Below are 27,535 nucleotides of genomic sequence, written 5' to 3'. Positions count from 1 at the left end.
TTCTTTTATAGAACTGTAAATTGTCCAGCTGATTTTAACATTCATACTTACTTATAGGCCTTTCTCTTTGGATAACTTTGAAGATTATGAAAAACATTTCACAGTGATGAACTACAGTGAATTTCCTTTACAACAAGTAAACAAATGACATTATTATGTATCTAATTATTGCTTATGTCATCTTAAATGTATTGCTTAAATTGAATTATAATAATGTGATTTTTATAATTTATAGATGTTTTGCCATGACTTTATTGAAAGATTTGAAAATCATTACAGCTGCTATAAGTGGAATGATATTGAAGTAATTTTTTTTGTGTGCTATTGATAAGTTTTAATTTATGCAACTTTGTTTGCAGAATATTTTACAATTAATTTTTATGATAATTTTTTATGCTTATTTTTATATTATTTTATGATACTTTCTTTAATTAAATTTTCTGTAAGTGAGCATTGTGTGATTAATTTATAATACAATGTTAGAACTTAACTGATTAATTGATAATAATATTTTCTTACTTTCTTTTATGATAATTATTTTCACGATATTTGAGCTCTTTATTCATTCAAGGAATGTTAAAAGATGTTTCTTAAAATGAAGTTAAGATAAGATTTTTTAAGTTATAAGTGATTTTTAAATGAACAACAAAAATAAGCGAAGGACTTAATTGTTATTATGCTTTGCATTTATATTGAATAGACCAAATTTCTATTTTCTGTTTTTTTAATTTTAAATCTAAACACATAAGTTGTGAAATAAGAATGCAGTTGTACAAGACACTAGTGAGGCCGATAGTTTTATGTGTCCGTGAAGACTGGGAAATTAATAAAGCAGACAAATAGAAACTGATGACTTTCGAGAAAAATGTCTTAAGAATAATTATTGATGCAGTAAGAGAAAATGGAATTATTACAACTACGAATTACAATCAAAATACAAAGAACCTAACATAGTAAAAGTGAACAAGGTTTCTTAAATAAAGTGGCTAGGACACGATATAGCGATGAAAATCCTGTTAAAAAAATTTTTTAAAAAAGTACCTTCCAAGAAAAGAAAGAAAAAAAAAGAGGAAAGCCTAGAACAAGATAGTTGGATAGAGTAGAGAAGTTGTTAAAGGACTTGGGAGTATAAATATAGCATTAATTAGAACTAGATTGAGTAAACTGACTGAGATGTCCTTGGCCGGTAACTGGCTGTAGTGCTTAGAAAAAGAAGTTTTTCTATTTTCATTCACTATAGCATAGTTGCCAACTCTACTGGATTTTGGTAGTTTCTCCTGGTCTACTGGTTTATTTTAAATTCTCCTGGTTTTTGTACATTCTAGAAATTTCCCTAAAATTGAGTAGGTTTCCTAAAAAAAATTCCTATTGAAATAGAATTTTTGTACAGATTATTGCTTGTTTGAATAATTAAATAAGTATTACTGATAAATAATGAAGTGAACCTCATTTATAGAAATCAGCTCCAAACTTTTTTTGTTCTAAAATGTTCAGTTTATTTTTATTCAGAGCTACTCTTTTTAAATTAATTAAAGAAATCTTTTAACTATGTTTGATGATTTAAATGCTGAATTATGAGTAAACATAATACATAAAATTTTAAGTATGTTTAATGTCAATCATAACTGGAAAATATGGCAGTTTTTCTATTTTGATGACTATAAAAATCCCTAAAATTCCATATGTGTAAAATATTTAGTACACTATGCAACAATTACCATGAAATTTATATTATATTGTAAAATATAGTGGATTTTTTCCGATCCATGTTGGCAGCTATGCTGTAGGTATTTCCTAATCCAATTTTTATGACTTTTTCGTATAACCAAATAAGTGAACGTAATAAAGTTCTAAGCTAAAGAAACCTATTAGAAAAAATTAGAATAATAAAAAACCAAAATTTGGCCTTTTCATTACTTTTTTTCCCTATTTATACCTAGTGTTTGTATTTTTAGGCTGATATTTATAAAATGATTAAAGAAATCTTTATTGCTGCTGCAATGAAAGAACATCCTGCTGGTATAGGAGCATACAATGGATCCCGTGCAATGTATGGTTTAGATATTATGCTGGAATGGGATAGAAGTGGAGAGGGTGTGTATCCTGATAATTTATTTCCAGATATTTTATTTTACTTGTTTTAAAAATAAATTTATATTAGTTTTGATTTCATCACATCAATTACAAAAATTGTAAACCATGAAAAATCAAAACAGTATGTCCAAGCGTAAAGAGACATTGCAGCGTGCGGTCACTATACTCTGTGTGCATAAAAATACAGTATGTTTTTGCTCATTGGTAAAAGTTATTAAACTTTTTTTAATAAAGCAGTGCTTCTTATTAATTGGACTGCCAACTTTCTATGCTTTGTGGGAAAATTTCTTTAAGTGGTATCTAAGTATATGCTTCAATGTTTGATTCTTTTTGATAATTTGATTTTAAGTTACTTTCCTCAAACACTGCACATAACTGACTAAAAAGTTTACATAGAATGCCATTTTTTTCAGCTTTCTCATGTTAAGGAGTTTAAAATATTAGGAAGACTACCAAAAATTCGGAAACCTTTAGGTTTTAGTTGTCTACCATTTTGTAAAATATTTTGCAAAAAGCATAGTAGTTGGCAGTCCTGCTTTAATAATGATTAGGCAATTAGTTTTAAGGCAATTTGTTTTTTATTCCATATTTCGCAAACTTTTTGCCATTAATTGCATTCTAAGGAGTAATGTTATTCTTCCTTCATTGAAAGGGAATTGAAGTTGTTTCACATTTAATTTGAAACCCAAAAAAGATTTAGATAAGATTTAAAAAAATTTTTAAAACTTTTTTTAAATTAAAAGACTTGGTACTTGACCTTCAAGAAGAAGACCTCCTATGCCCACACATATGACGTCAGCGTCAGCTAATTTTTATCAGCAAAATGGCGTATTGAAGTTGAGTTAAGGTTCTCTACTTAAGTTAGAATGTTAATTAATGATAAGTTAATTCACTACAGAGCCGCATCGCACATCAAATTAGTTGAAACACAATTCTTTCTCGGTTACTTCTTTTACTTAACTTAGATTTATTATTAGTTTATGTATTTTATTGAAAACGTGATATATTTTTGATTTGTGTACCTGACAACTTTGATGTATAATTAGTTTGTTTATGTTCCATATGACTTTGTACCTGTCTTGGTGTTAAGTCTCTGTGTTAATATATATAGTAAAAGATCTTAAATCTTTGAGAAAGAATTTCAAATGCGTTACTTAAGATACTTAACCGGCTCAGCTTACTCTAAATAGAATAGAAAGAACAGTTACTAACGTAAGCAAATGCTTCGTTTCAACAACCAATCAGGATCGAGATCCCATTGAGTGGTTAAAATGACATATATGAAATATTGAATAGATAAGGAGACTTACCAGTCGTTATAATGGAATAGTCGCTCTAAGGAACTCTTATAAGATTATTCTTTATTATTATTCTTTAATTTAAAGCTTCCATACAGTTTCTTTTATGCATATTAATTTTTTTTTCTTCTGAAACTCTACATATGACATTTTTGTTTTCAGTACCAACAATTAGGCCTGTGATTTTGGAAGTAAATTGGATGCCCGACTGCAAAAGAGCTTGTCAATATTACCCAGAATTCTATGACGATGTATTTAGCGTTCTGTTTCTTGATGAAACAGCTGGTAAAAACGTTGTGCAATTGTAAAAGAAATAAAACATAATATTTTGTAAAGCCTTTTTTTTATTGATCAAATTGTGAAAGCAAATTTTAATTTAAATTGCTTCAAGTACCTATAAGGTGAAACGTCTTTATTTTATTTTTGAATATCTGAAATTAGTTAAAAGTATTGCAATTATTATAACTGCTTATTGTGGAAATAATATTAAAAGTAATGAAATGTCAATTTTTATTTTCAATTCTCCAGATTTCTTGCCAATTTCAAAATCTTTTCCATTTTATCTTTTTCAGACGATGCAAATTTCGATTTTTCAGTTGCTTCAAATACCTATAAAACATGAATTAGTGCTTATGCTGTTCTTAAATACGTAAAACTAATCATCTGATTTTAATTAGTTGTAAACCTAAAAATATATATTTGGTAATTGCAAATTCTATTTTACTGTATCACACAAATTGTTTCATTGCATTTATAAAATAGCCAAACCATAATCAATAGTTGAAGTACTTACCTTTAATGAGGATCGTAAATTTGGCGATAGCTTGAAGCTGATTATTGAACCCCTGAAATTTTTTTATTTTTATTAAATAAAAAAAGTTATTTAATTAATCAAATGCAAGGGTAATGAAATATAATTTTTTATTACTTGTCATCGCCTACAATAATAACAGGTTTGACTGGATTGAATTGAACGCTTGTGAGATTAACATTTTTCTTCGATGTATATAAATTATATGTTGCTGTTGGTTGATGCCGATTCATCATTATATCAAATATATGTACCTAAAATAAAATTTATGAAGATTTATAAAAAAGAATTTCTACATAATTAAGTTAATATTTTTATTTTTATAGGAACAAAAATAAGGAATAAACGAAATAAAATAATAAAAATACGAAATACGTAAATAATTAAATACTATAATACTAATACGAATAATACTTTGAAATACGAAAAAAAGAAAAGAATTTACAATGTTACTTTAATTATAATTATTGCCATTATAAGTAAAAATTAGATTTTCATGCATGAATAAGAATGAAAAAATCCTATTTTTCTTTTTTTGTTCTTATGTAGCAATTGCTCAAATTAAATGTTTAAAATTATAATTTAAAAACTTAATTAAACTTCTAGTTGATGCATTATGTATGTCTTGTTAATTTTAAATCTCGTATTAATATTTGGAATTGATGGTTATAAAGTTTTAAACACTGTTAAAATGCTGTTTTGTATTATATATTTCAAATGCAGTCAATTAAAATATTTTATAAAAGATCATTGGTCATGTTTATGCCATTTAACTTAGCACTTAATTAAAGTTGATGTTAATTCAAATCACATTATGATTCAATGAATAAAGCTTTTTATTTACTTTTAATTTAAATTGAAAAACTGTATGTTTAAAATATGTTATTGTAATTTTCTAAAGTTTAGCATCTGTGTTATCATTTAGTGCTAGGATTGCAATTTCATTTGAAATCTAATAATAGTTAATCGAAAGGTAATCTTTACTCAAGTCTAAGTTGTTTTTAGTTAAGACTTAGAATAGTAACTAAATTGTATAATTGAAATTAATTTATTTTAATTAGCAGTCTTTTCATTAAGCACTTTGTTTATTAATTAACAGATACAGGTCTGATAACAGGCTTGAATCTCCGGCACTATCTTCATGAATCCAAATTTTTCTGTAATCTCAATGCAGTCAGAGAGATATTATTGTAAAAATTAAGCTTAACCTAACATACAAGTAGTAAACTTAGCAAATATGAGGTCCTTTAAAATTATACATATAAATTTCATTTTTAAATTACATTTAAACTTTATATAATGCTAAAATGGTGTAAATCCTCATACAGTTAAATCTTTAACCAAGTAACAGGGGGAAAAAACTTTACTTTTTGTCCTTTGCGGTGTTTTCATTTCTGCTTTTTAAATTTTAAAAAAATAAAGTTTAGATATATTTTAAAAAAGGAATCTCGGCAATTTACTTTGACTCAACTGTTTGCTTTTTAAAAATAAAAATTAAACTACGATGAAAAATAATCTGCAGTGTCTACTGCCATGCTGGTGGGTTTTGGCTACCAGGTATACAGGGGGACCACAAAAACTCTGAATTATTAATTTTCACTCCCAATTTTATTATTAATTTTTCAGTAGTATTTTATTCTTACATACAAAATAAGTTACAAAATGTTTATACTTGCTGTTTAAATCGAAAATAAATATTGAAAAAAATATTGAAAGCCCAATGTTTTGTAATAATATTGAACTTCTAGGCACTTCAAATTCATATTAATTAAATTTTCCTTACTTTTTGGGGTTTTTTTAAATTAAATTCCTATATATTTCCCAGACTTTTCAAGGATGTTTCTATTAAATTCTCTGATATTTCCCTGTCTTTTCTGGGGAATTTAATTAAAACACCCAAAAAGTAAGGTGCTGAATCGCCTGACTAGCCAAGCGGTTTGCGTGCCTGACTACGAAACCTATGATTGCGGGTTCGAATCCTGCTTAATCGATGTGCTGTGTGGATGTGGCCCACCCTATAAACCGGTTTCGGTGGCACTGTGGAGTTGGTAATGTCGCTCACCTCTGTGACTTAGGTTCACTGGGGCCCATCGAGTAACGCTAAAGAGAAACACATTCGACATCTTCCGTAGAACAAAAGTTCAGTGCCTGCCATTAAAAAAAATATTTTTTTCTTCAAGATTTTTAACCTTTTCTGACATTCTCCCTGAGATAGAATATGGCTATTCCCCAGTGGTAGGGCAGTCAAAGATTCATAATTTCATAAAAACAATTTAATATGAATACAATTATTTTTATGAATTTGCATTTAGCGCTAAGATATTTTAGATATAGAGAAACATTTACAGAATATTTTATTGCGAAAATATTAATGAATTTTATGTGTAACTTGCAAGGAAAGTTCATGAAATGCTCTTATAATAGAAAACTGTTATGAAGTTTCAAATGTCACCTTTCCATCATTTGTAACAGCGGCAAAAAGGGAAGAAGAAAATGGTGCCCAAGTAACATCTTTAACTTCATTCAATAAATCAAAAGTAAAAACAGACTCCCTAAAACAATCAAAGGCATTAACCATGATTTAAAAAAACAATTTTTTGTATTGAATCTTATGCTTTTGATAGGTTTTTTAATACATATATACACTACACAATTTTTGACATTTTTTTAAAATTTCTCAAGAAATATTTAAAGAATTATTTTATAACTTTATATGCGTTTAGTTCATGCTAATTTTCATGCATAGCAATAAAGTTAAAAAGCTCTCAAAGGTTTGAGAGACAATAAATCATGAAAGAAAGAAAAAGAACACCCTATGCTAAAAAATCAAGTAATACGCTTGTAACTTGTATGGATTACTTTGATTGTTATTTGGAAGAACTATCAAAGTTATCGATCAAAGAATACTGTAACAAAGTACAGTCAAACCCCGCTACAGTGAACCTTCAAGGGACCGACATTTTGGTTCACTATAACCGGGAGTTCACTATATCCGTTACACAAACAATTTAACTAAGGTTCCTTAAATCCTCCCTTTTATTACACATTATTCAAATAAATGACTTAAAAATATTATACAGAAAATGTGTTATTTTTTTATTATTCTTCGTCTTGTGTACAAAAAAAAAATTTGTAATCTTTAGCTGATGAGCAATCCTCAACATCAGATATGGAAACACTTCCCGACTCACAGATAATTTTTCCTGAATTTCTGTTATTCCGTTTTTTAAACCTGCCTACTGCCATTTTAGCACATCAAAGTAGTCTCATAAAATCGCTTAGCAAATTTTAATGCTGAATTTAGATACTGGGAGATTGCGGTTTCTTCTAATGCTGAACCACTTCAGTAATGCCTCTTTAAGATCTTGTGATCTGCTTTTCTCAACTTTTTTCTGGCATCTAAATTTTTTTCATGAGAAGAAATTATTAGCTGCCTATTTTTTCATATGTTACAAACTGCAGATTTGGATAGTTTATATTCTTTGCAAATATCAGCTTGATTGCATCCATTTTCAATTTTTCTGATTATGCCCATTTTATCATCAATGAAGAACGTTTTACGCTTACAGCTCGCCATAGTAAAATTTGAGACACTTGTTTGCAGGATTTTTTAAACGGAACTGAGAACAAAAAGGAGTTGAAATGGGGGCCTTATCAACACATATTAGCGTCCATGGGTTGGAAACATCTGCATTGTTTGTTTAGGGATGGGAAAGTGAAATAAAAGAACCAAACAAGAAAAAATGCTTATTGCTACATTCCCCTCTATAGATGATTTTAAAAATCGGTATATGTATTTATTTTGAAATAGAAATTTTAAAATTATTACAAAAAGAAAAAATTAGCCGAAGACAGGAAAAAGTTCCTTATATCCAACTTCCTCACTTTTTTGGTCCACTATATCCACAAAAAATAACGTTATACGTGTATAGCAAGACACGGGGCCGAACATTTCGTTCACTATATCCGGGAGTTCACTATAGCGGGGTTTGACTGTATAACTATAATTTATCAATCAAAGTCTTCTTTGCAAATCTTTTTTGCAATAACTTGAAAAATTTTCAATAACATTAAACAAAATTTTTGGTGCAATTTAAAATTAATTATAAAATTTTCGTTTTAAAATTTAGAAAAAATTCATTAAAAACTTCACTAGATATGAGTATTTAAAGTAGTTCTCTTATGGTGCGCATGCACGAAAAAAAATTTTTTTTTCTTCATAATTTTGTAGTAAATTGTATTTGTCAATTAATAAAGAAATCAGATTTAAATATCTTAAATACATTAAAAGTTTCAAGCAATTTTCTAAGTAGTTTTTGTACTTATTAAAAGAAAGCTCTTATCCTGAAACCCTAATTAGTTTTTCAGGGATTTAACACACTTTTTATTTTATTCTTACAGTCCGGTTAATAGCAAATGCATTCCGGTAGTGTAAACTTGCAGTATTACAAAATTAAATTGGAAAACCCCTGATTATTTTGAGCTTTCTTTTAATAAGTACAAAAACTACTTAGAAAATTGCTTGAAACTCATAATGTTTTTAAGAGATTAAAATACGATTCACTATAAAATTAGTGGGAAAAAATTCAGCGCATGCACAACTACTTTAAATGCTCATATCTTGCGCAGTTTTTAACGAATTTTATAGTTAATTATGCTTCAAAAATTTTGCTTAATTTTATTGAATATTTTTAAAGTTATGGCAAAAAATTAGTTTTGTTAAAAAATGTCCATATTTTCATGAATACTTAAGATAGGTTTTTTCAAAATTTTGTGCAGTTGTTGCAAATAACGATTAAAGAAATCGATACAAGCTTATTGCTTCATTTTCTGGTATCGGGTGTTTAAAAATACTTGTTTTCTTTCGTGATTTATTACCGATCCCTGAAACATGGGCCCCCTTCGGCCCGCCCCTCCCCAGAAAATATATGCGTATTTGATTAATCATGTATAATTAAAAGTGAAATTAATTAGTTATTCAGCTAATTAAGTTAAAAATATTTAAATAGATAAAATTTTCTTTTATTAATTTTTTAATTCATTAAGCTATTTGTCGTTTTCTTTCATAAGCCCCCCCCCCTCTAAATTCAAACATATAGGCTCCCCTGTACCCTGAAAGCTTTAAATTTTATTACTAAGTATGAAAATTAGCATGAACTAAAATGATCTAAAGTTACAAAATTATCATGCGCGAGTATCTCTTGAGAAAATTTAAAAAAATGTCAAAAACTGAAGACTCTTTTATTATTGTAAGGTAATGCATATACTGGTCGCCTTCGGTAACCAGCTTAGTCGCTTTTCACGTTAAAGTAATTTGAATTAAGTTTTAACTATTATCAAGAGAAGATGTCTGTGTTAATGTCAAAGTTTTATATATATATATATATATATATATATATATATATATATATATATATATATATATATATATATATATATATATATATATATATATATATATATATATATATATATAAAAAATATAAAGGCAAGCTCCGTCACCATAACACTGTTTATGTTTAAAATTTCTACATCCAATTTAAGAATTAAAAAAGAATCTATGCAAATATTTAATGTCTGACTAACTATTCAATATTACTTAAAGTATTACTTAAGACAACCTAACAACATTAATTATATCTGTAGTGTTGTCAATGGATAGAAAAATACTCGACTTATAGGTGCTTCGTGAGAGAAAGATTTATATAGATACAACTGAGTGTTTCGTCACACTGACCTCGACCCGTTGGCCAGAAAAAGTAGTACTATTACATTTGTTTTTTATTAACTGGATATTTCTGTTGCCTAATATTTAAGCTTTAAAAAGAAATTGTATTTTGATTCTACATCCAAATATAAATATCCATATTATTAATATATAATGGTGTAAGAAACATTTTATTTCTACAAAATAAATTCTAATAATGGAATACCTGTGCTACCACTTTTTCTATTATTAAAAAATGAGCCATTGTTTTAAAACGACGCAAGGCACCAATGAGTTATTATATATTTTTAGAATTTTTGTAAAAAAAAAACACAAAAAGTATGCAAATTAAAGGTCACAAGTTCAAGAGAAAAAAGACACAAAACTGCTATAAAAAATTTTTGAATCATTAGTGGGAAAACATAAAAACCAGGTGTTATAATCACAATGTAAGAGGGCTAAACTAGCCCCCCCCCCCAAAAAAAAAAATTTATATTGTTTATTTTTTTTTAAAACATTATGATTATTTAATTACTACGAATATATTAAAAAAAATAATGCAATAATAATAAATAAATTATAAACTCATTACAAAAATTAAATTTAATTACAAAAAAGGGTAAGTTTAACAACCTGGTAATCGTGTACGAAAAAATTAAGAATATACTGATTATTGGTTACAAATTGTCATCATATATGACTGTTAATGTGATCGCGATATCAAGAAATCATGACCAAAAATTACAAATAATCATATTAGCTTGGAATCAAGATTACAAAATTTATTCTATACATTCCTGTAAAACTGTTTCATTGCTTTTAACTCCCCCAAACTTTTTCCTGTGTATATCTGTAAAACTGTCTCACTGCTTGGAACATACATTTGTAGCAAAAGTTGCTATGAACTGAGAAGGTAGGCTATGAAATTATCCAGAGTAAAACGACGCTTCTATTATAACTGATTTTGGACTACAAATTATCATCATTTACGATTACTGAATAATTACTTACAATGAAACAAGATTACAAAATTTTTACTATATGTTCCTGTAAAACTGTTTCAATACTTTAAACATGCATTTGAAACTAAACTAGCAAGGTGCACTTTTTGGGTTCTGCAGCTATTAAATACTAATTAGGATCTTTTACAATTACTAATGTAATCGTGGTTATAAAAAATAATTGTCAATGATTGCAAGCTATTGTAATTGTATGCATGGATGATCATAATTGCTTTCAATCGAGATTACTTGTAACCTTAAGAGTAATTACGTTTATAAGTAATCGCAAGCCGTGATAACGATAACAAATATATTGATTATTTGTTTAGTGTAGTTTCATGATTAAAAATAAAGTTTAGGGAGCAAACTATATTAGAATGGCATGATTTAGAAATTATTAACTTGACATTTTTTAGAAAATATTTTAGAATTGTTATGTTTACGGGTGGCCAACATTATAAAGCTAGTATTTGTAAGCAATTTTATTTAATTTTATAACCGTCGTTGAACAGCCGACCTAATTTTTGGGTTTGCTACTACTAATGTTAAACTCCGTAACTTTGTAGTATTGAACCCAATCCAGAAGACAAGGAAACTCCTGGATCTAGGATAGGGAGAAATTTGCCTTCGTGTAGGACTTTCTGATGGAACTAATCCGAATTTGCGTTACATGGAGAGGAAGACCACGAGAACCTCCCACGGTTAGCCTGACGACAAGGGGACTCTAACCCATGATCCGTCTATCACTGAGGATATTTCACGTCAGCACTGCGGTTGGTGCAATCCGGATGCAGAATTTGTACCGAACAGCCATCGCTGGGATCAAACCCGGTTCACCTCATTGGAAGGCGAACGCTCAATCCCCTGTGCCATCGCTGCTCTGTAAGCAATTATGATCAAAAATTTCTTGGTAAATTGAGTAACGGGAATTTTATCTAGCAAATATTTTAAAAAAACTAGTTCTAAATAGGAGGAACTATTCTCGCCAGACTTAAAACCCTTGTTACTGTTAATAGTTGAGGATATTTCAAAGACTTGGTACACAATCACATCAACTGAATTTGATCTATAATATTCAACAGTCGTCATTTCAGTACATCTAAATATTTTTTAATTGCTTACTTTAATGAATGGTCCCATATCCTTATTGTCCAATCAGCACTACAGGACAAGAATACTCTAGGATGAAATGGATTCCATTGAACATTGTACACAATGTTTTGATGATCTTTGTAAGAATCCAAATATTGGGCAGTGAACAAATTGGAGCATTTGTGAATCAACCCATTTTCAGTTCCGATCAAAAAAAGATCGCTGCAACTTGGATTGAAAGAAATCGATGTTCCACAGCCTATAATGAAATGCATCACTATCAGAATTGTTTAAGGTGTTGTAAATTATGGAAAAAGATATAGGGTGTCCATGAGGTGAATGATGATTGAGGGGATATAAATGTATGGTTTGTTGGGCTCTGCTTGGAAAACTATTTAATTTATTATCAGCAAAATGTAAAATGAATCATAAATTCCAGCTACTGACTAAAAAAAGCTATAAAACCATTTATTTGTCCCGGTGTCTGTTAGTTTTATTCTCGGACTACAACACGTTGTTGCTGCAGATAGTGCTTATTTTTCTTAGCACTGCCATCTGTTAACGAACTTTATAATTAATTTCGAAACTTTAAAAGAAAATCTCGTTCCGAAAAAGCAACACGCAGCAAACAGAACATTTCAATTTCTATCCGTTTTTCTTTATTTAATATTTCAAATCATCTGCCATTTTTGCTACTTCTGGTAATAATGCGCTATCTGCTCATCACAGATTTTATAACAAAAGTATAAAGAACATGTTACCTTATTTTCACTCGAGCAGCCACTTCAACTATGCAAAAGCCATCCACTTGTATCTCCTATGCATGACGGTACTCTAAGTAATTTTTTTTTTTTTTTTTGCTCGCAAGATGAAGAGTAATAAAGAAATAAAAGTTAACACATTTTTTGTTACTACGTATTATTTTTCATTGCAAGAACTGTTCCTGCATTAAAAGAAGCTTTCTTTTCTTTGGAGCTTGCTGCTAGGGATATGGGACTAATCATTAATACCGATAAGACCAAATACATGCCTGTACTTGCTAAATTAAATTCTAGTGAATCCTATCTGGAGATTGGTTCCCACAGGTTTCAGACTGTTCAGAATTTTACTTACCTTGGTTCAATAGTTACTGCCGACAATAACATAGACAATGAGATTCGGAAGTCGTCTAATTTGTTCAAATAAAGCTTTTAATGGTTTAAAACGTTTTTTGAAATCCTCTCTTTTATCAAAAAATACAAAACTTTTACTCTATAAAACATTAATTAGGCCAATACTTACCTACGGCTCTGAGACCTGGAACCTATTGAACCTGGAACCTGGTGAAAATAAAATTGCCATTTTTGAGAGAAAAGTTTTGAGGGCCATCCTTGGTGGGATAAAAATAAATAATTCCTGGAGAAGACGATATAATACTGAACTGTATAAAATCTACAGAGAGCCAGATATTGCGAAATTCATAAAAGTAAATCGAATGAACTGGGCAGCTCACATTTTCAGAAGGAATGAAGACTCAAATTTAAAGAAAATCCTATTACACAAACCCCTAACGAACAGGAAAAGAGGTAGACCCAGGCTGAGATGGCTGGATTTAGTTGAGACTGATTTCCTTACTCAAAAGGAGAAAAATTGGCGAACAAGTGTCAATAGAGAGAAGTGGATTCGAATTCAAAGGAAGGCACTGGCCCACCCTGGGCTGTCTAGCCAGATATGATGATGATGACGTATTATTTTTCAGTAATTTTTGTATTTTATTATATTGGTCATTTATTTAAATAATGTGTAAAAAAAAGGTGGGGAACCATTGGAACCATTAGTTAAAATTGTTGACGGATATAGTAAAATCCCGGTTATAGTGAACGAAAATTTCAGCCCCTTGAAGGTTCACTATAACGAAATTTGACTGCAGTTATATTTATATATATTATTAGTTACATTTATATATTGTTAGTAATGTACTATGTGTTATATTTTATCAATACTATAATTCTTTTGTACTTAGTTTGCTTTTAAACGTTTTTTAGTGTTTAGCGACATGGGTGATGTGTTTTTCTTGCTATTCATTACTATTTTTTATACGCAATAGGTACTTTAAATTGCCTAAAAAGCAGGCCTTTTTCAAAACCTCTTGTTACTTTGTTACTGTAATCCGAAAATAAAATAATAGTATGCAAGTAATAAATTCACTACTAAATGATCAATCCATGTGAAAACTTAAAATAAATCATTAAAATTTAACATCGATGTGAATAAAAAGCACAAAATGAGTGGTTCTTCACCCCCCCCCTGTTCTCAACACTTCCGCTATTTAATTCTATAACAAAACAGGCTAAATTACACCAAAGTTGCATAAATTAATGATTAGTTGATTCAATTCTTTAAATATAAAATCACAACTTTTCTTTTTTTTTTGTTCACGATACTTGCTACGATTTTTTTTTTGACAAAAAAAATTACTTTAATTATAATTTAGTTTAATTATTTCATCAAACATATGAATTATATAACAATTATTTTGCTGCTTATAATAGATGCTTTGAATAGTTATTTAACTTTGAATAATTAGATATTAAAAGCAAGACAAAATAATTAAGTATTATATCTAATTTTAAGATTCCTTCAAAAAGAACTCTTTTGAGAAAATTCTTGTAAACTTTGTTTTAAGCCAATCATAGATTATTACCAATAAGCCGTAACTCTCTAACTACATTAGATACGGGGACTTTAGTTTTTACTTACTTACAAAGCGATCATTCCCAGAGTTTCCAGTGAATATATCATTTTGGTAAAAATTTATAACTTCAGCTGGTATCAGTTCAGACTAAACAATAGAAGAATAATTCATTTGATTATTCAAAGTTAGATAAATTTTGAAAAAAAAAATATATTATGTATACAGGGTGCACCGCAATCACCGCCCTTAATGTATATGCTTCAAATCCTTGTTAAAACTATACACACTAAGATAAATTAAAGAGTAAATGTAAAACAAAACCATTAACTAAACTTGAGAAATTATTAACGAGAAATTAATTTTTAGAAAACACCATATATCAATAAAATATCGTAACCCTTTGACGTAGCTGGGACACCGATGTCTTTTTTGAATGTTTTTTTCCGCCGCTGTAACAAGCGAAAATATATTTAGGTATTTTTTAACTCTAAAAAACAGTCTAATAGTTACAAAAAAAATCTGTTAGATTATCGGAATTATATTTTTACTAAAATATAAAATCCAAGCGTAGTAGTTTGAAAAACTGTCTTTTTTCATTCACATTCTAAAATTTATCAGTAATTGATTTTGTAAGTTAAAGAAACTTTAATGATAAATAACTCGTTGATTCATGTTGATAAATCGGTGATTTATGTTTGTCGACTCTGATGTGGAAGTTTTCATTGCTGAGATAGTTGCGAATAATTTTGACAATCCCAGGTGGGAAATTTAGTTGTATTAATTATAGATTATGCCAAACTTTATCGACCGCTTTACTAATGTCCAGCATTAGGATAGCTGAAGATTGTTTAAGATGAAGACCCCTGGTTATATAGTTCACAATTCGAAGTGATTGCGTTATTAGTATGAGTTGCCAGCGTGCCTGACTGCGAAGCCAACGGTTTCGGGTTCGAACCCATCTCAGGGCATAGATGCTTCTCTTCTGTGTGTTGTTTTTTGATGTGTGAATGTGGCCCTCCCTTGTGAACGGGTGTCTTGGGCAGTCTGGCATGAGTAATGCTTCTTGTTTTCGTGATTTTGATTCGTAGGTACAAATGGGGTATGTTAAAATGAACAGAACTTTCGGCATATTCCAAGGCGAAGAACGAGAATTCAGTGCCTGACCGTTAATAATTATAATAATAATTTTAAAAAATTATTGTTTGGAATTGAGCCATTTTTGGGATATTTTAGCTTTAACTCTGAAAAATACACCGGTGTTTCATGCTGTTTTTGATAACCATAAATTATCAAATTGCTAAATATAATATTTTCCTCTTATTTTGGCCTAAGTTAGTACAGTACAGAACCCGTTATCCGGAAATCAGAAAACCGGAAAACCAAAAAACCGGAACGAAATTCGATAAATTTTCCCGCCATTTTTAAAAAAATTTTTTTTTTTTCCTCGTAAGATTTTAGGATTTTTCTTTCTTTTTTGAAATATGTTCACCTTACCATCATTTTGGAAATAATCATTAGTGTATTACTTCATCGTTTTTTCTTCTTTTTAAGATTATTTCCAAAAAAAAAATTCTTTTTTAGTTGGGTTTAACAATAAAAAAACGGCTTTTTTCAGAAAACCGGAAAAATCAGTTATCCGGAATAGCGATGGTCCCGATCGTTCCGGATAATCGGTTCCCTACTGTATAAAATAAAGAAAAAATATATAGATTTAATAAAATTCTTCGTCAAAGGGTTAATGATAACCGTCAATCAAACTTATTTTGATTATTTTAATCCAATCATCCGAAATAAGATTTTGATGAAGTTTTGTTTTTGTCCCATTTAAACATAAGTTTAATCATCCTTTCTTGAAATGCATTTTTGGTAGGTTGGCGTCGTATCCATCCTGAAGTTAAATGCGTTCACGAGCTGGAATCACTGTCCCAATTAAGTTTACAATGTAACCACAATAAATCTTAGTTTTTCAATCAAATTTTTGGTCATAGATGGCGCTACTGGAAAACAAGAACAATCGCACCAATCTGCCTTAACAAGCATACGAAAACAACAGCAACAAATCTTACCCTGGAGATGGAATTCGTCAAATTTTTGATAAGTTGCTAAATATGCCGAAAATGAATGAAAATAAACTTTCAAGCAAAAGCTCAGAAATTCTTTTTAAAAATATACATTAAAATCATTCATTACAGAACACCGTATCTACATAAATAAATACCTTTGCCAACAGCCAGTTTATAACCTTACTATCAGCAGATATCGAGCAAAAGTTATGCTGTCCGTCGATACTGTCAGGAAGCCATCTTACCTGCAGGTGAGTCAGAAATTAATTAAAAATTAACACTTTATTAACTGCAAAATTTGTTTACGTATGGCTACATAATTTATAAATCAGGATTTGAAAGAAGAGTGCAATTAATTTAAATTATTCATTAAATTTCATTATCATCATTGGCACAACAGCCTGCTAAACAGTTCTGGCAGATCTCACTTACATGGCTGACTATGTCACTATGCTCCAATCTGGAATTTTTATTGACTGCTTCTGGTGAAGTTCCGATTTTTCTCAAATCATAGACAGCCACAGTACCATCGGCAAAACCTACAGCTAATAAGTATGAGAAATGTTTGTGAAATTCTAGGCAATGGACTCCAGTTTTGCATGGAAATACTTTTTCCGGGTGGGAGGGGCTTTTTAAGCTGTAGATGCAGACGCATCCGCCCTGGCCTTTCTTTGCTACATTATCTGAAATAAATAAATATTCAATGAAAACAAATGAATTAAAACTAACTACTAATTGGATTTATTAAATTAGAGTGCCTAAATTAAGAAAGAGACGAAAGCTAAACGACGATACCTGGGTAAAAAAGGCCGACTGCCTGACTTTTCCTTTGCTTTATGGAACAAAAGAAGGCCAACATGCATACCCTCAAGGAAATGGTAGCTCTCCCCCCTTTTTGATTGTAAGTACGACTCTACACTTTATTTTATCGTTAAACAGCTGATCCATTTTTTAGTTCACGAATATCAAATTTCATCTCCGTAGCCTTGCAATTTTGATCTCAGCCCAGAAAACAAGAGAACGCCTGAATCAAGTATCGGGACACACTGGCCTTCGTGGAGGATTTTTTTGCATTTGCGTTGCATGGAAAGGAAAACCACGGAAACCTCACACGGTTGTCCCGACGGAAATGGAATTCTAACCACCTAACACTGAGGATATTTTACGTCAGCCTTGGGGTCGGTGTGAGGAGCTGGAAGCAGAGGCTGGAAGGTGAGGATTTGTATCAACCAGTCAAAGCTGGAATTGAAAGCTGGGTCAACTCATTTGGAGGCGAACGCTCTCTCCCCTGATCCATCGCGACTCAATTAAATTATAATGTCTTTAAATTCAATTGAAAGATTAGATCCGTGGATTACTTCTCTTCTTAGTATTACTTTATGCATGTCGTGTAACTCCTCATTTAATTGAAGAAAAGATAAAAATGTCTTAAGAAAATATAACCATTTGAAGGCTTGAGATTATCAATGAACAATAAGTCTAACACTTTTGTAACTTTCATACGACTGGAGTAAGTGTATAGTAATTACTCTTTCTGGAGTAAGAGTATAGTAATTACTCTTTATGGAGTAAGAGTATAGTAATTACTCTTTCTGGAGTAAGAGTATAGTAATTACTCTTTCTGGAGTAAGAGTATAATAATTACTCTTTCTGGAGTAAGAGTATAGTAATTAATCTTTCTGGATTAAGAGTATAATAATTACTCTTTCTGGAGTGAGAATATAGTAATTAAACTTTCTGGAGGAAGAGTATAGTAATTACTCGTTCTGGAGTAAGATAGTAATTACTCTTTCTGGAGTAAGAGTATAATAATTACTCTTTCTGGAGTAGGAGTATAATAATTACTCTTTCTGGAGTAAGAGTATAGTAATTACTCTTTCTGGAGTAAGAGTATAGTAGTTACTCTTTCTGGAGTAAGAGTATAGTAATTACTCTTTCTGGAGTAAGAGTATAATAATTACTCTTTCTGGAGTAAGAGTATAGTAATTAATCTTTCTGGAGTAAGAGTATAGTAGTTACTCTTTCTGGAGTAAGAGTATAGTAATTACTCTTTCTGGAGTAAGAGTATAATAATTACTCTTTCTGGAGTAAGAGTATAGTAGTTACTCTTTCTGGAGTAAGAGTATAGTAATTAATCTTTCTGGAGTAAGAGTATAATAATTACTCTATCTGGAGTAAGAGTATAGTAATTGTACTAAGGTATAGTAAAATAGCTGTGACGTTTATTGAATAATCCTTTGCTTAGCTACCTCTATTGGTTCAGTTCAAGGTTACTAATGCAATACATATTTTGAAACCATAAATTAAGATTAGGTAACGTAGAAAAAATTAATAGGTATCGTCTGCTCAGTTACTGGATAGGTAGGTAGATTCTTGGTTTATGTCAAACTAAAGCTGAATAATGGATTATCGGGACGGTCTGTGAAACATCCCTGAAGATGATCCAAAGACATGCCATCACAATTTCGATCCTCTGCATAGGGGATGACTCTTCTGCTTTGATATCCCGAAGACGACCTACGCGCGAACACTTTACAGCAGAACAATTGAACGAGAACCGATACCGTGCACCCTCGATTCATACGCAGGCAGATCAATGTGTTCACCCGTCCGCTTACTGAGCGCAATCAGTGATTATTGACTTAGGTGTTCAACTGGGACCTGTGTCCCCAGTCAACTGGAACACCTCATTTACTAGAATTTTTCCGTTTTTTCTTCCAAATTTTCGTTTTATAATGAATATTTTACCAGTTTCTTTGTTTAATAATTTTTTTCCGAGTAATTCTTTTATTGGTTTGATACTAATATTTTTGAACAGAATTCATTCGATCCAGTAATTTTGAAAACTCAAATGAAAACAAACCTTTTGAACTAAAATTTAAAAAAAAATTCTTTCATCAAACGATATGCGATATTTTTTATAGTTGTACTGCGCCTAATAGAAAACTAGATAAAAAAATAAACATGTTGAATGAAATGTATATAAAAACGTACAAGCACCAAAAGCTGCAGCAAACATATCAGGGTACTGACCATTCCAACTCAGGCTTGTGATAGACAATCCCTTCATGGGTTGATAGCTGAACTTCCAAAGGGCCAGTAGCGAACCCATTCCTTTATCTTTGAATTCATCCGCAGGAGTATCATAAAAACTGAAATCTGTGAGTAAAATAAAAGAATTATGAAGGGTTTGATTTTTGAAATCAATAAGGATCGGTCCAAAACAATTCAAAGTTATATGATGTTTAATAAGTTCTCATGCAGTTTTAAGGCTGTTTTTTTACAGGCTCTGACGTCAGATATGACGACTACCTATCTTCAACTCCGTAACCTAGTAATTTTTAACCCAATCCAGAAGACAAGGGAACTCCTAGATCAAGTACTGGAAAAACTTTGACTTCGTGGAGGACTTTCTGATGGAGCTAATGGATATTTGCTTTACATGAAAGGAAAAACCACGCAAACCTATCATATTCATTTCCATTTAGTTTTCTAATATGAACTTTCTCTGAAATCTCATTTTATTGTTTTTTATTAATCTCTGTGTCTCTCGCTTTTTCTCTATACCTCTTTTATCAATGAAAACAAACGGAAACTTTCCCCACTTTGAAATTACTCCAGAAACAAGATGCTTTTAAAATCCATTAGCACCTAATTTTTTCCCCTTTGTCTTGCTAATGACAAAGTCCGCAATCGGTTACTTTGAGGATAATGGAAGTGGAGTTTCAGAATAGAAATTTCTTATTTAACCTTTTGCTTACGGCTGGCATAACAGGTGGACAAGAAGGAATGGAAGTATAATGGGAGTGGTTCAGAACAGAAGTTTATTATTTAACCTCTTGTTTACGGCTGGTATAACGGGTGGACAAGAAAGAATGGAAGGATAATGGTTCAGAACAGAAGTTTATTATGTAACCTTTTGTTTACGGCTGGTATAACGGGTGGACAAGAATGAATGGAAGGATAATGGAAGTGGTTCAGAACAGAAGTTTATTATTTAACCTTATGCTTACGGCTGCTATAACGGGTGGACAAGAAAGAATGGAAGGATAATGGAAGTGGTTCAGAACAGAAGTTTATTATTTAACCTTTTGCTTACGGCTGGTATAGCGGATGGACAAGAAAGAATGGAAGGATAATGGAAGTGGTTCAGAACAGAAGTTTATTATTTAACCTCTTGTTTACGGCTGGTATAACGGGTGGACAAGAATGAATGGAAGGATAATGGAAGTGGTTCAGAACAGAAGTTCATTATTTAACCTTTTGTTTACGGCTGGTATAACGGGTGGACAAGAATGAATGGAAAGATAATGGAAGTGGTTCAGAACAGAAGTTTATTATTTAACCTTTTGTTTACGGCTGGTATAACGGGTGGACAAGAAAGAATGGAAGGATAATGGTTCAGAACAGAAGTTTATTATGTAACCTTCTGTTTACGGTTGGAATAACAGGTGGACAAGAATGAATGGCGGACTTCATCATACAAAGCGCTGTAAGCAAGGGGTTAAAGAAGAAAAATTCAGCTTCAGATGTCATAACCGAGTGCTAACACTTCTTTCCATCTTCTTCTTTTTAATGATCTTTAAAGCTTTGAGTTTAAAATCACTTTTTAAAACAGAATGCATTGGGCATTCTAAAGTCTCGAAATAAAAGATTGAGTAATGCGTTCGTTACGATACGAATACTGCATGAGAATTCATTGGATACCTCATATATAAATGGAATAATGAAGGAATTTACCTATATTAACATCGGAAAGCAAGTTCTGGTCTATCATTCTTTCACAAATTCGAAAAAATCGTAATTTCGTCAAGGGATCTTGGCCCTAAATAGTAAAGAAGAAATTTTACAACAGACGGTTTCAATATTTGTATACACTTGACTTTGTTAATAGTATCTTACTGATTCATTCTTTCGAAAGTTCTTCTTTGTCATTTTAGTTACGTCTTCTTCGTTTGTTTTCTTTCCCTCTGTTACCTAAACTTACAAAAAAAGTTTTTAATGTAATGTTCCTATAGGTCTCCCATCATGAATTCGCGTGTACAAAGTAAGCGTAAAGCGAACCGGAAGAATTTATTTCAGGGACTAAAGGGAAGAAAGCAGAAAGTACGGAGCGGAGAGTCGGAGGGAAGTGAATATAGACACCTTAATTGGAGTAGTGTTGAAAAAAAATGAATAAAAAATCTAACTTATTTAAAGAGCTTTTTATAATACAAAGAATCGAAATGGTATCAGATTCACCCGATATTTATTCATTATTCAGTCAGTATAGGCCCTAGACCCATTAAGGACGACATAAGCCATACATAGGACCAATGTTAAAAAATATAAACATTCCAATATCGGTTCATCGGTGCAGGATCATATGGGACCTATATTTAGCCAATCAAGAGCCCGATGGGGGCCATGGTAGAATTGTTGATAGGGATGAGGGAGAGGCTAGGTTTAGTAAACCACCCTAGTCGAAGCCTTCCCACTCCATTAACGAGCCTTCACCTTGCTGTCCATTGGAAAAGATTTTCTCTTTCTTTCTTTTCATCTATCTTGTACTGCTTCAATTTAGATACATATAGTGCAAGCCATTTGCGTCGTAAAAGAATTAACAGTACCTTAAGTTAAAAAGCTATTCCGCAGAAAAGGAAGATGTATATACCAAAAACAGTTTCAGTCTATGGCGACATTGAGGGCTGACGTCATTGAAACCTGGGATAATAAAAAAAATTTAATTTTATAAAGAAGCAAATTACAGTTTTTTCCCCTCGTAAAGAGTGGACTGTTTAATAAAGTAAAATAAAAAATAATTGCATTGGTTAAAGTACAATTAATAAATAGAAAAAGTCAGAATGAAAACTAAATTTATACCTCTCTTTCTTGATAAGTACTGACTATTTCAGATAGTGATACTGTGCCTTCAAAAACAAACTGGGGAGTAGGTACTGTTTCAGTCTCCTTCTCCTACATAAAATTTTTAAAAAAAAGTATGATGTGAATTAAATTATAAAATATGTAAGGATGAAATACAGTTCTATTGCATCTATATTAGAATATGTAAGGATAAAATATAGTTCTATCGCATCTATATTAGAATATAGATAAGAATAAAATATAGTTCTATCGCCTCTATATTAGAATATGTAAGGATAAAATATAGTTCTATCGCATCTATATTAGAATATAGATAAAGATAAAATATAGTTCTATCGCATCTCCATCTATATTAGAATATATAAGGATAAAATATAGTTCTATCGCATCTCCATCTATATTAGAATATATAAGGATAAAATATAGTTTTATCGCATCTATATTAAAATATGTAAGGATAAAATATAGTTCTATCGCATCTATATTAGAATATAGATAAGAATAAAATATAGTTCTATCGCATCTATATTAGAATATGTAAGGATAAAATATAGTTCTATCGCATCTATATTAGAATATCTAAGGATAAAATATAGTTCTATCGCATCTATATTAGAATATGTAAGGATAAAATATAGTTCCCTCGCATCGATATTAGAATATAGATAAGAATAAAATATTGTTCAAATATACTTCAAGGATGAAATATAGTAGGAGAAAAAACTTTGAATAAATTAAAAAGCATTTAAATATTCAAAGGACATTCTAATTATATCAGGTATCCCAAAAAATAACAGATTCCTTGAAAAGTAATGAAAGTAAAACTGAAGTAACTAATAAATTTACCGTTTGCTGTGTTTTGCTAAGGAAACGATTTTTTTAAGAGCAAATTTCGAAATTATTTATAGGCGGTGCACATAACTAAAAAACTAAAAGAAGGCTTCCAGGTGCATTTCAGTTCGTTTTAATTGAAATAGTTGCACGGGAATCTATTAATATTGTCCTCACACTACACTACGTTATTGCTGCAAATAATGCAACTTGAAAACCATGTTTTATAGTTTTCTTAGTAACAGCGCCATCTTTCGACGAAGTTTGTAACTAATTTTGAAATTAATATGTGGTTCCTTAAAAAGAGCACAACAAACCATTATTTATTAGTCAAGGTTAATTTTTTAGTATAAAGTATCCAATTTCGGAAGAAAAAAAATCTTCGTGTCTGAATACGTTGTTGATGTATAAGTGAAATCAAAAATTTTATTGCAATTTAGAAGTTTTAAAAAAACTATCTTATAGTCTGGGAAATGTGGTTGTTTTTCATGACTTTAAATTGATAAGGATTTAAAAAATGCATTGTATTAAGGACAGATATAACGTAATATCTTCACTGACGTTTTTCATTTTTTTTCAGATTACAATAAAATCTTACCATGTGCAAAAATGTCGGAGTTTGGGTTGCTCTATCACAAAAATTGAACTTATTTCTTCGCTTGGTATCCAATTCTTCAACTGTATCCTCACTCTTTTTTGTTTCTTAAAGAAAAGATAAAGAAAGCAAAGCACATTTAATTAGAACAATTCATGTGATTTATTTAAACGTGATTGAAATATTGATTAATGATTATAATTCATTTGATAATTTTAATTATTGTTCTTAACTATCTGTCGTAAATTTACAAACCTTGTTCATCTGCATCTGAGGACATCCTTTTGATATTGCCAAATTGTTCAAAAAATACGATGGCCTTATTTTGATTTTCGCGAACTCTGTAAGCTCTTTCCTATAATAAATTGAAAATTAATTCTTGTTTCATAATGTAAAATAGAGAAACCATGATTTATTTTCTACAGAAATAGTTTAAATATTAGCATTCAAATTTAGTACATTTTATAAACTTTGTCTTAGCCTTATTCTTAATTTTAATTAAAAACAAAAATATTGGAAATTTTAAAGAAAATGATCTCGAAGATCTGCCATTTATAGAATCATTTGCTTTAAAATTTATGGCATTGTTCTTCTTTCAAAATGTACCTTTGAATAAAAATAAAACTTGTCAAAACCTGTTCTTTGATTTATCTCAATATAAATATGTAATAAGTTACTAAATAATAACATGATCAATAGTTAGTATGAACGCCGTTATTAACTCTAATTAATCAAGAGTAGTTATTCAAACTTATTACCCACCATTCCATAGGGGCGAAATTTGAGAATATATATATATGAATCCAGAATCAGCTGTCCTTTTCCAACTATTCTAAAATAATCTATGCGTCACGCGTTCCAAAAATGAGCGTCGATTTAAAATTTCAATTAAAAAAAATAGCAGGAAAAAGATATTCGGTTTGCTGCATTTTGTTTCGGAAACTTCAAACTTTTTTCTCATCATGTTTCCAAATAAGTTGAAAAGTTCGTGAACAGATGGCGCTGCTGACAGAGGAAAACTACACGTATTCTTAATAAAAATCATTTGCAGCACAACAATAGATCAGTCTGAGAACAGATACCCTTTAAAAATCTTTCAATGCAATTACCTGGAACGCAACAGAAAATGTTGATTTAATTTTATAGTCAAGAGCGCTATTTTTTGAGGAACTTTGTAATGAGATTTGAAATTTAGTGAGGCGAATATTTAGCTTCTTTGGTAGAATCCAACAAACTAAACATTCAAATCTTCTTCGATTTTCGTTCAGTGGCTTTACACATTATTGGTAATTTTTCAACAAACTGTATTTTATAAATACGAAAAGAAATTCCCAAATATTTATTTATGTAAAATGGTTCAGATAAAATACTTACTTTGTAATTAAATTCCACAGAATTATCATCTGCTTCTGGAGCTCCAGTAGTAAGGACTGTAATTACTTCCTTATCAAGTTCCTTAACATAAAACACAGTTGTGAAATAAAAGGCATTATTTTATTTTATAATGATTGTTGATTGTTTTCATTTTTTCTTACCTATGTTTGTTTTGAGGTGGGACAATTTTTCTGTTTTATTAAAATATATTAAAATAACTTGAAAAATGTTTCGTTAATTATTTTTGAATTTGCATTCCATTTCTACAGTTCTTATTCGCTTCCCTTTCTTCATGAAAAGAAAAATTTCCCAACCACAAAACAAACAGAGGTAAAAAGTACGCAGCTGCTTATGTCAAAACCAACTACTAAACGACAATTTCTCTAAAAATCTATAGAAAAGCTAGTTTACCATCGAATGAAGTAAAAAATAATAGTAATAAAATACTAATAATGATAAACAGCGTTGTCACGTTACTTAAAATTTTTGAGAGGTACTTTTCAAAACAAAAATTATTTCTTTCACATCAATAATCAAAAATTTGTCTCTAAGGCAGATCGAAATCGGTATTTAAATTTAGGACAGTCAAAACATATTTTTCTAGAAACAATTTTGATATGATTTTTTTTAGGATTAGAAACAAGAACAGAAACAATACCAGGTACAAAAATGGTTAATTACTTTTTAGTAAGAAATAATAAAAATAATAATAGTAGATAACATCATACAAAATCTTTACAATCAATACGTATAAATAACAATAAAGAATATATAAAAATTACCTCCACAGTCAAACGTAGTATATTTACAGATTGAGGCAAAGTCTGTGAAAATTAAAATAAATAAAAACACAATTAATACAGAAAATTAGTGAAACATTTTCAGACATATATGCATTGTTAGAGAAAGATTTCAAAACAAAATAAATAAAAAACAACATTGTCTGCATGGTTCTTACAAATTTTTAAAAGTACTAATGGAAAGAAGTCGAATTGTTTGATCATTTAATGCATTTGTTATCATCAACACAAGTAATTTTATGAAGAAAATGATCTGAATGAATACTCTTTTTAACTAGGACAGAGTTTTCAAGTTTTAATTTTATGTCAGCTTTGTGATCGGTATAAGCTTGGAACATTATACGAATTGACCAGCTATCACCAGAATTCGAACCTAAGAAATTTTTAAAACGAGCGTTCTGAGTCATCTCGCATTTACAGACGATATTTAAGACATAAGCTCGTATTTACAGACGATATTTATGACATAAGCTCGTATTTACAGACGATATTTATGACAATAGCAAACTATATTTTTTGTAGGTTTTGTGAAGCGGAAAAAAAAAATAAAATAAAAAAGCTATCTAAATTTGACTGATCACTCTTAGGAAAGGCGGTGTACACAACACCAAAATCAGAATGATTGCCGGAGATAACTAAAAGAAGATGAAAGACGATTGTCAAAAATACTTCCATACTTCGACTCGTAATCAGACAAATTGTAATGCTTTGCGCGGTCGCTTTCTTTAATAGTGATTTATAAGATTTCAATAGCGCATTTGTTTCTCCGTTAAGAAATTACCAGCAACCCTTTTTGTATAAACTGGTTTTTTGACCAGAATTCTAAAAATATATATAAAGAGTGATCTTTGTGGAACACCTTATCAAAACAATGTAAATGGACTTTTGTTGACTACTGGAAGAAATGTACACAATTATGCATCAAGTTTTCGCAAAACCGTTTTGGCTAAAATTCAAATTTTTTTACGGGGCATTTCTTAAAAAAAAAAAAAATGCCAATTGAAATTTGTCTTACCTGCCGAACTTTTTCAATAAAATTTCTCCGTAACATTTCGAAAGTTTGCGAAACGATGAAGGAAACTCAATGAAAGGCACTCAGAAGAATTCAGATATTGTAAAAATGAGATGGTTCAGTTACCTTGGTAACAACTTCCACTTTTATACAGTACAGAGTTTTACCATGTATCAAATTTTCTCCGCAATTGATAAGTCACGCAATCTGAAATAATGATTCGAAATATGAGGAGTATTAGAACTCTATGAAATAAACAAAAAAAAAAAAATCATGTGAGATGACCAACATCATATGGGTAACCATTAAATTCCCATG

At 30.2% G+C, this 27,535-nt stretch overlaps 2 protein-coding genes across 3 annotated transcripts in view; one reads left to right on the top strand and one right to left on the bottom strand.

The window, feature by feature from the left end:
- The window catches only part of TTLL12 (Tubulin tyrosine ligase-like 12), a 39,884-nt gene extending 36,157 nt beyond the window's left edge, over positions 1–3,727 (top strand). Inside the window, exons 12-15 of one of the 2 annotated variants that reach the window (XM_016054846.5) lie at positions 58–136; positions 236–304; positions 1,956–2,094; positions 3,555–3,727. In XM_016054846.5, coding sequence (XP_015910332.4) covers positions 58–136; positions 236–304; positions 1,956–2,094; positions 3,555–3,700 — 433 coding nt within the window. In that variant the 3' untranslated portion in view covers positions 3,701–3,727. The remainder of the gene's footprint in view (positions 1–57; positions 137–235; positions 305–1,955; positions 2,095–3,554) is intronic. The other variant, XM_043044510.3, reaches the window with a different exon arrangement.
- On the bottom strand, positions 3,719–27,256 carry LOC107441531 (dynein axonemal intermediate chain 1-like). Its single transcript, XM_071181842.2, has 17 exons — positions 27,221–27,256; positions 26,188–26,229; positions 25,406–25,486; positions 24,287–24,386; positions 24,035–24,138; positions 22,603–22,695; positions 21,643–21,717; positions 21,481–21,565; positions 19,735–19,899; positions 17,173–17,423; positions 16,896–16,985; positions 14,743–14,824; positions 12,034–12,262; positions 6,656–6,755; positions 4,321–4,457; positions 4,186–4,237; positions 3,719–4,001 (listed from the first exon to the last, which is right to left on the bottom strand). Exons 1-17 carry the CDS (start codon positions 27,254–27,256, stop codon positions 3,909–3,911), a joined length of 1,815 nt encoding a protein of 604 aa, XP_071037943.2. The 3' UTR covers positions 3,719–3,908.
- Between the last annotated feature and the right edge of the window lie 279 nt (positions 27,257–27,535).

The sequence above is a fragment of the Parasteatoda tepidariorum genome, chromosome 4 (assembly GCF_982258835.1).
Source record: "Parasteatoda tepidariorum strain Cologne lab strain chromosome 4, Ptep-v5.0, whole genome shotgun sequence".
In the NCBI taxonomy this organism is placed as follows: domain Eukaryota; kingdom Metazoa; phylum Arthropoda; class Arachnida; order Araneae; family Theridiidae; genus Parasteatoda; species Parasteatoda tepidariorum.
This window is presented reverse-complemented; position numbering and strand designations above follow the sequence as displayed.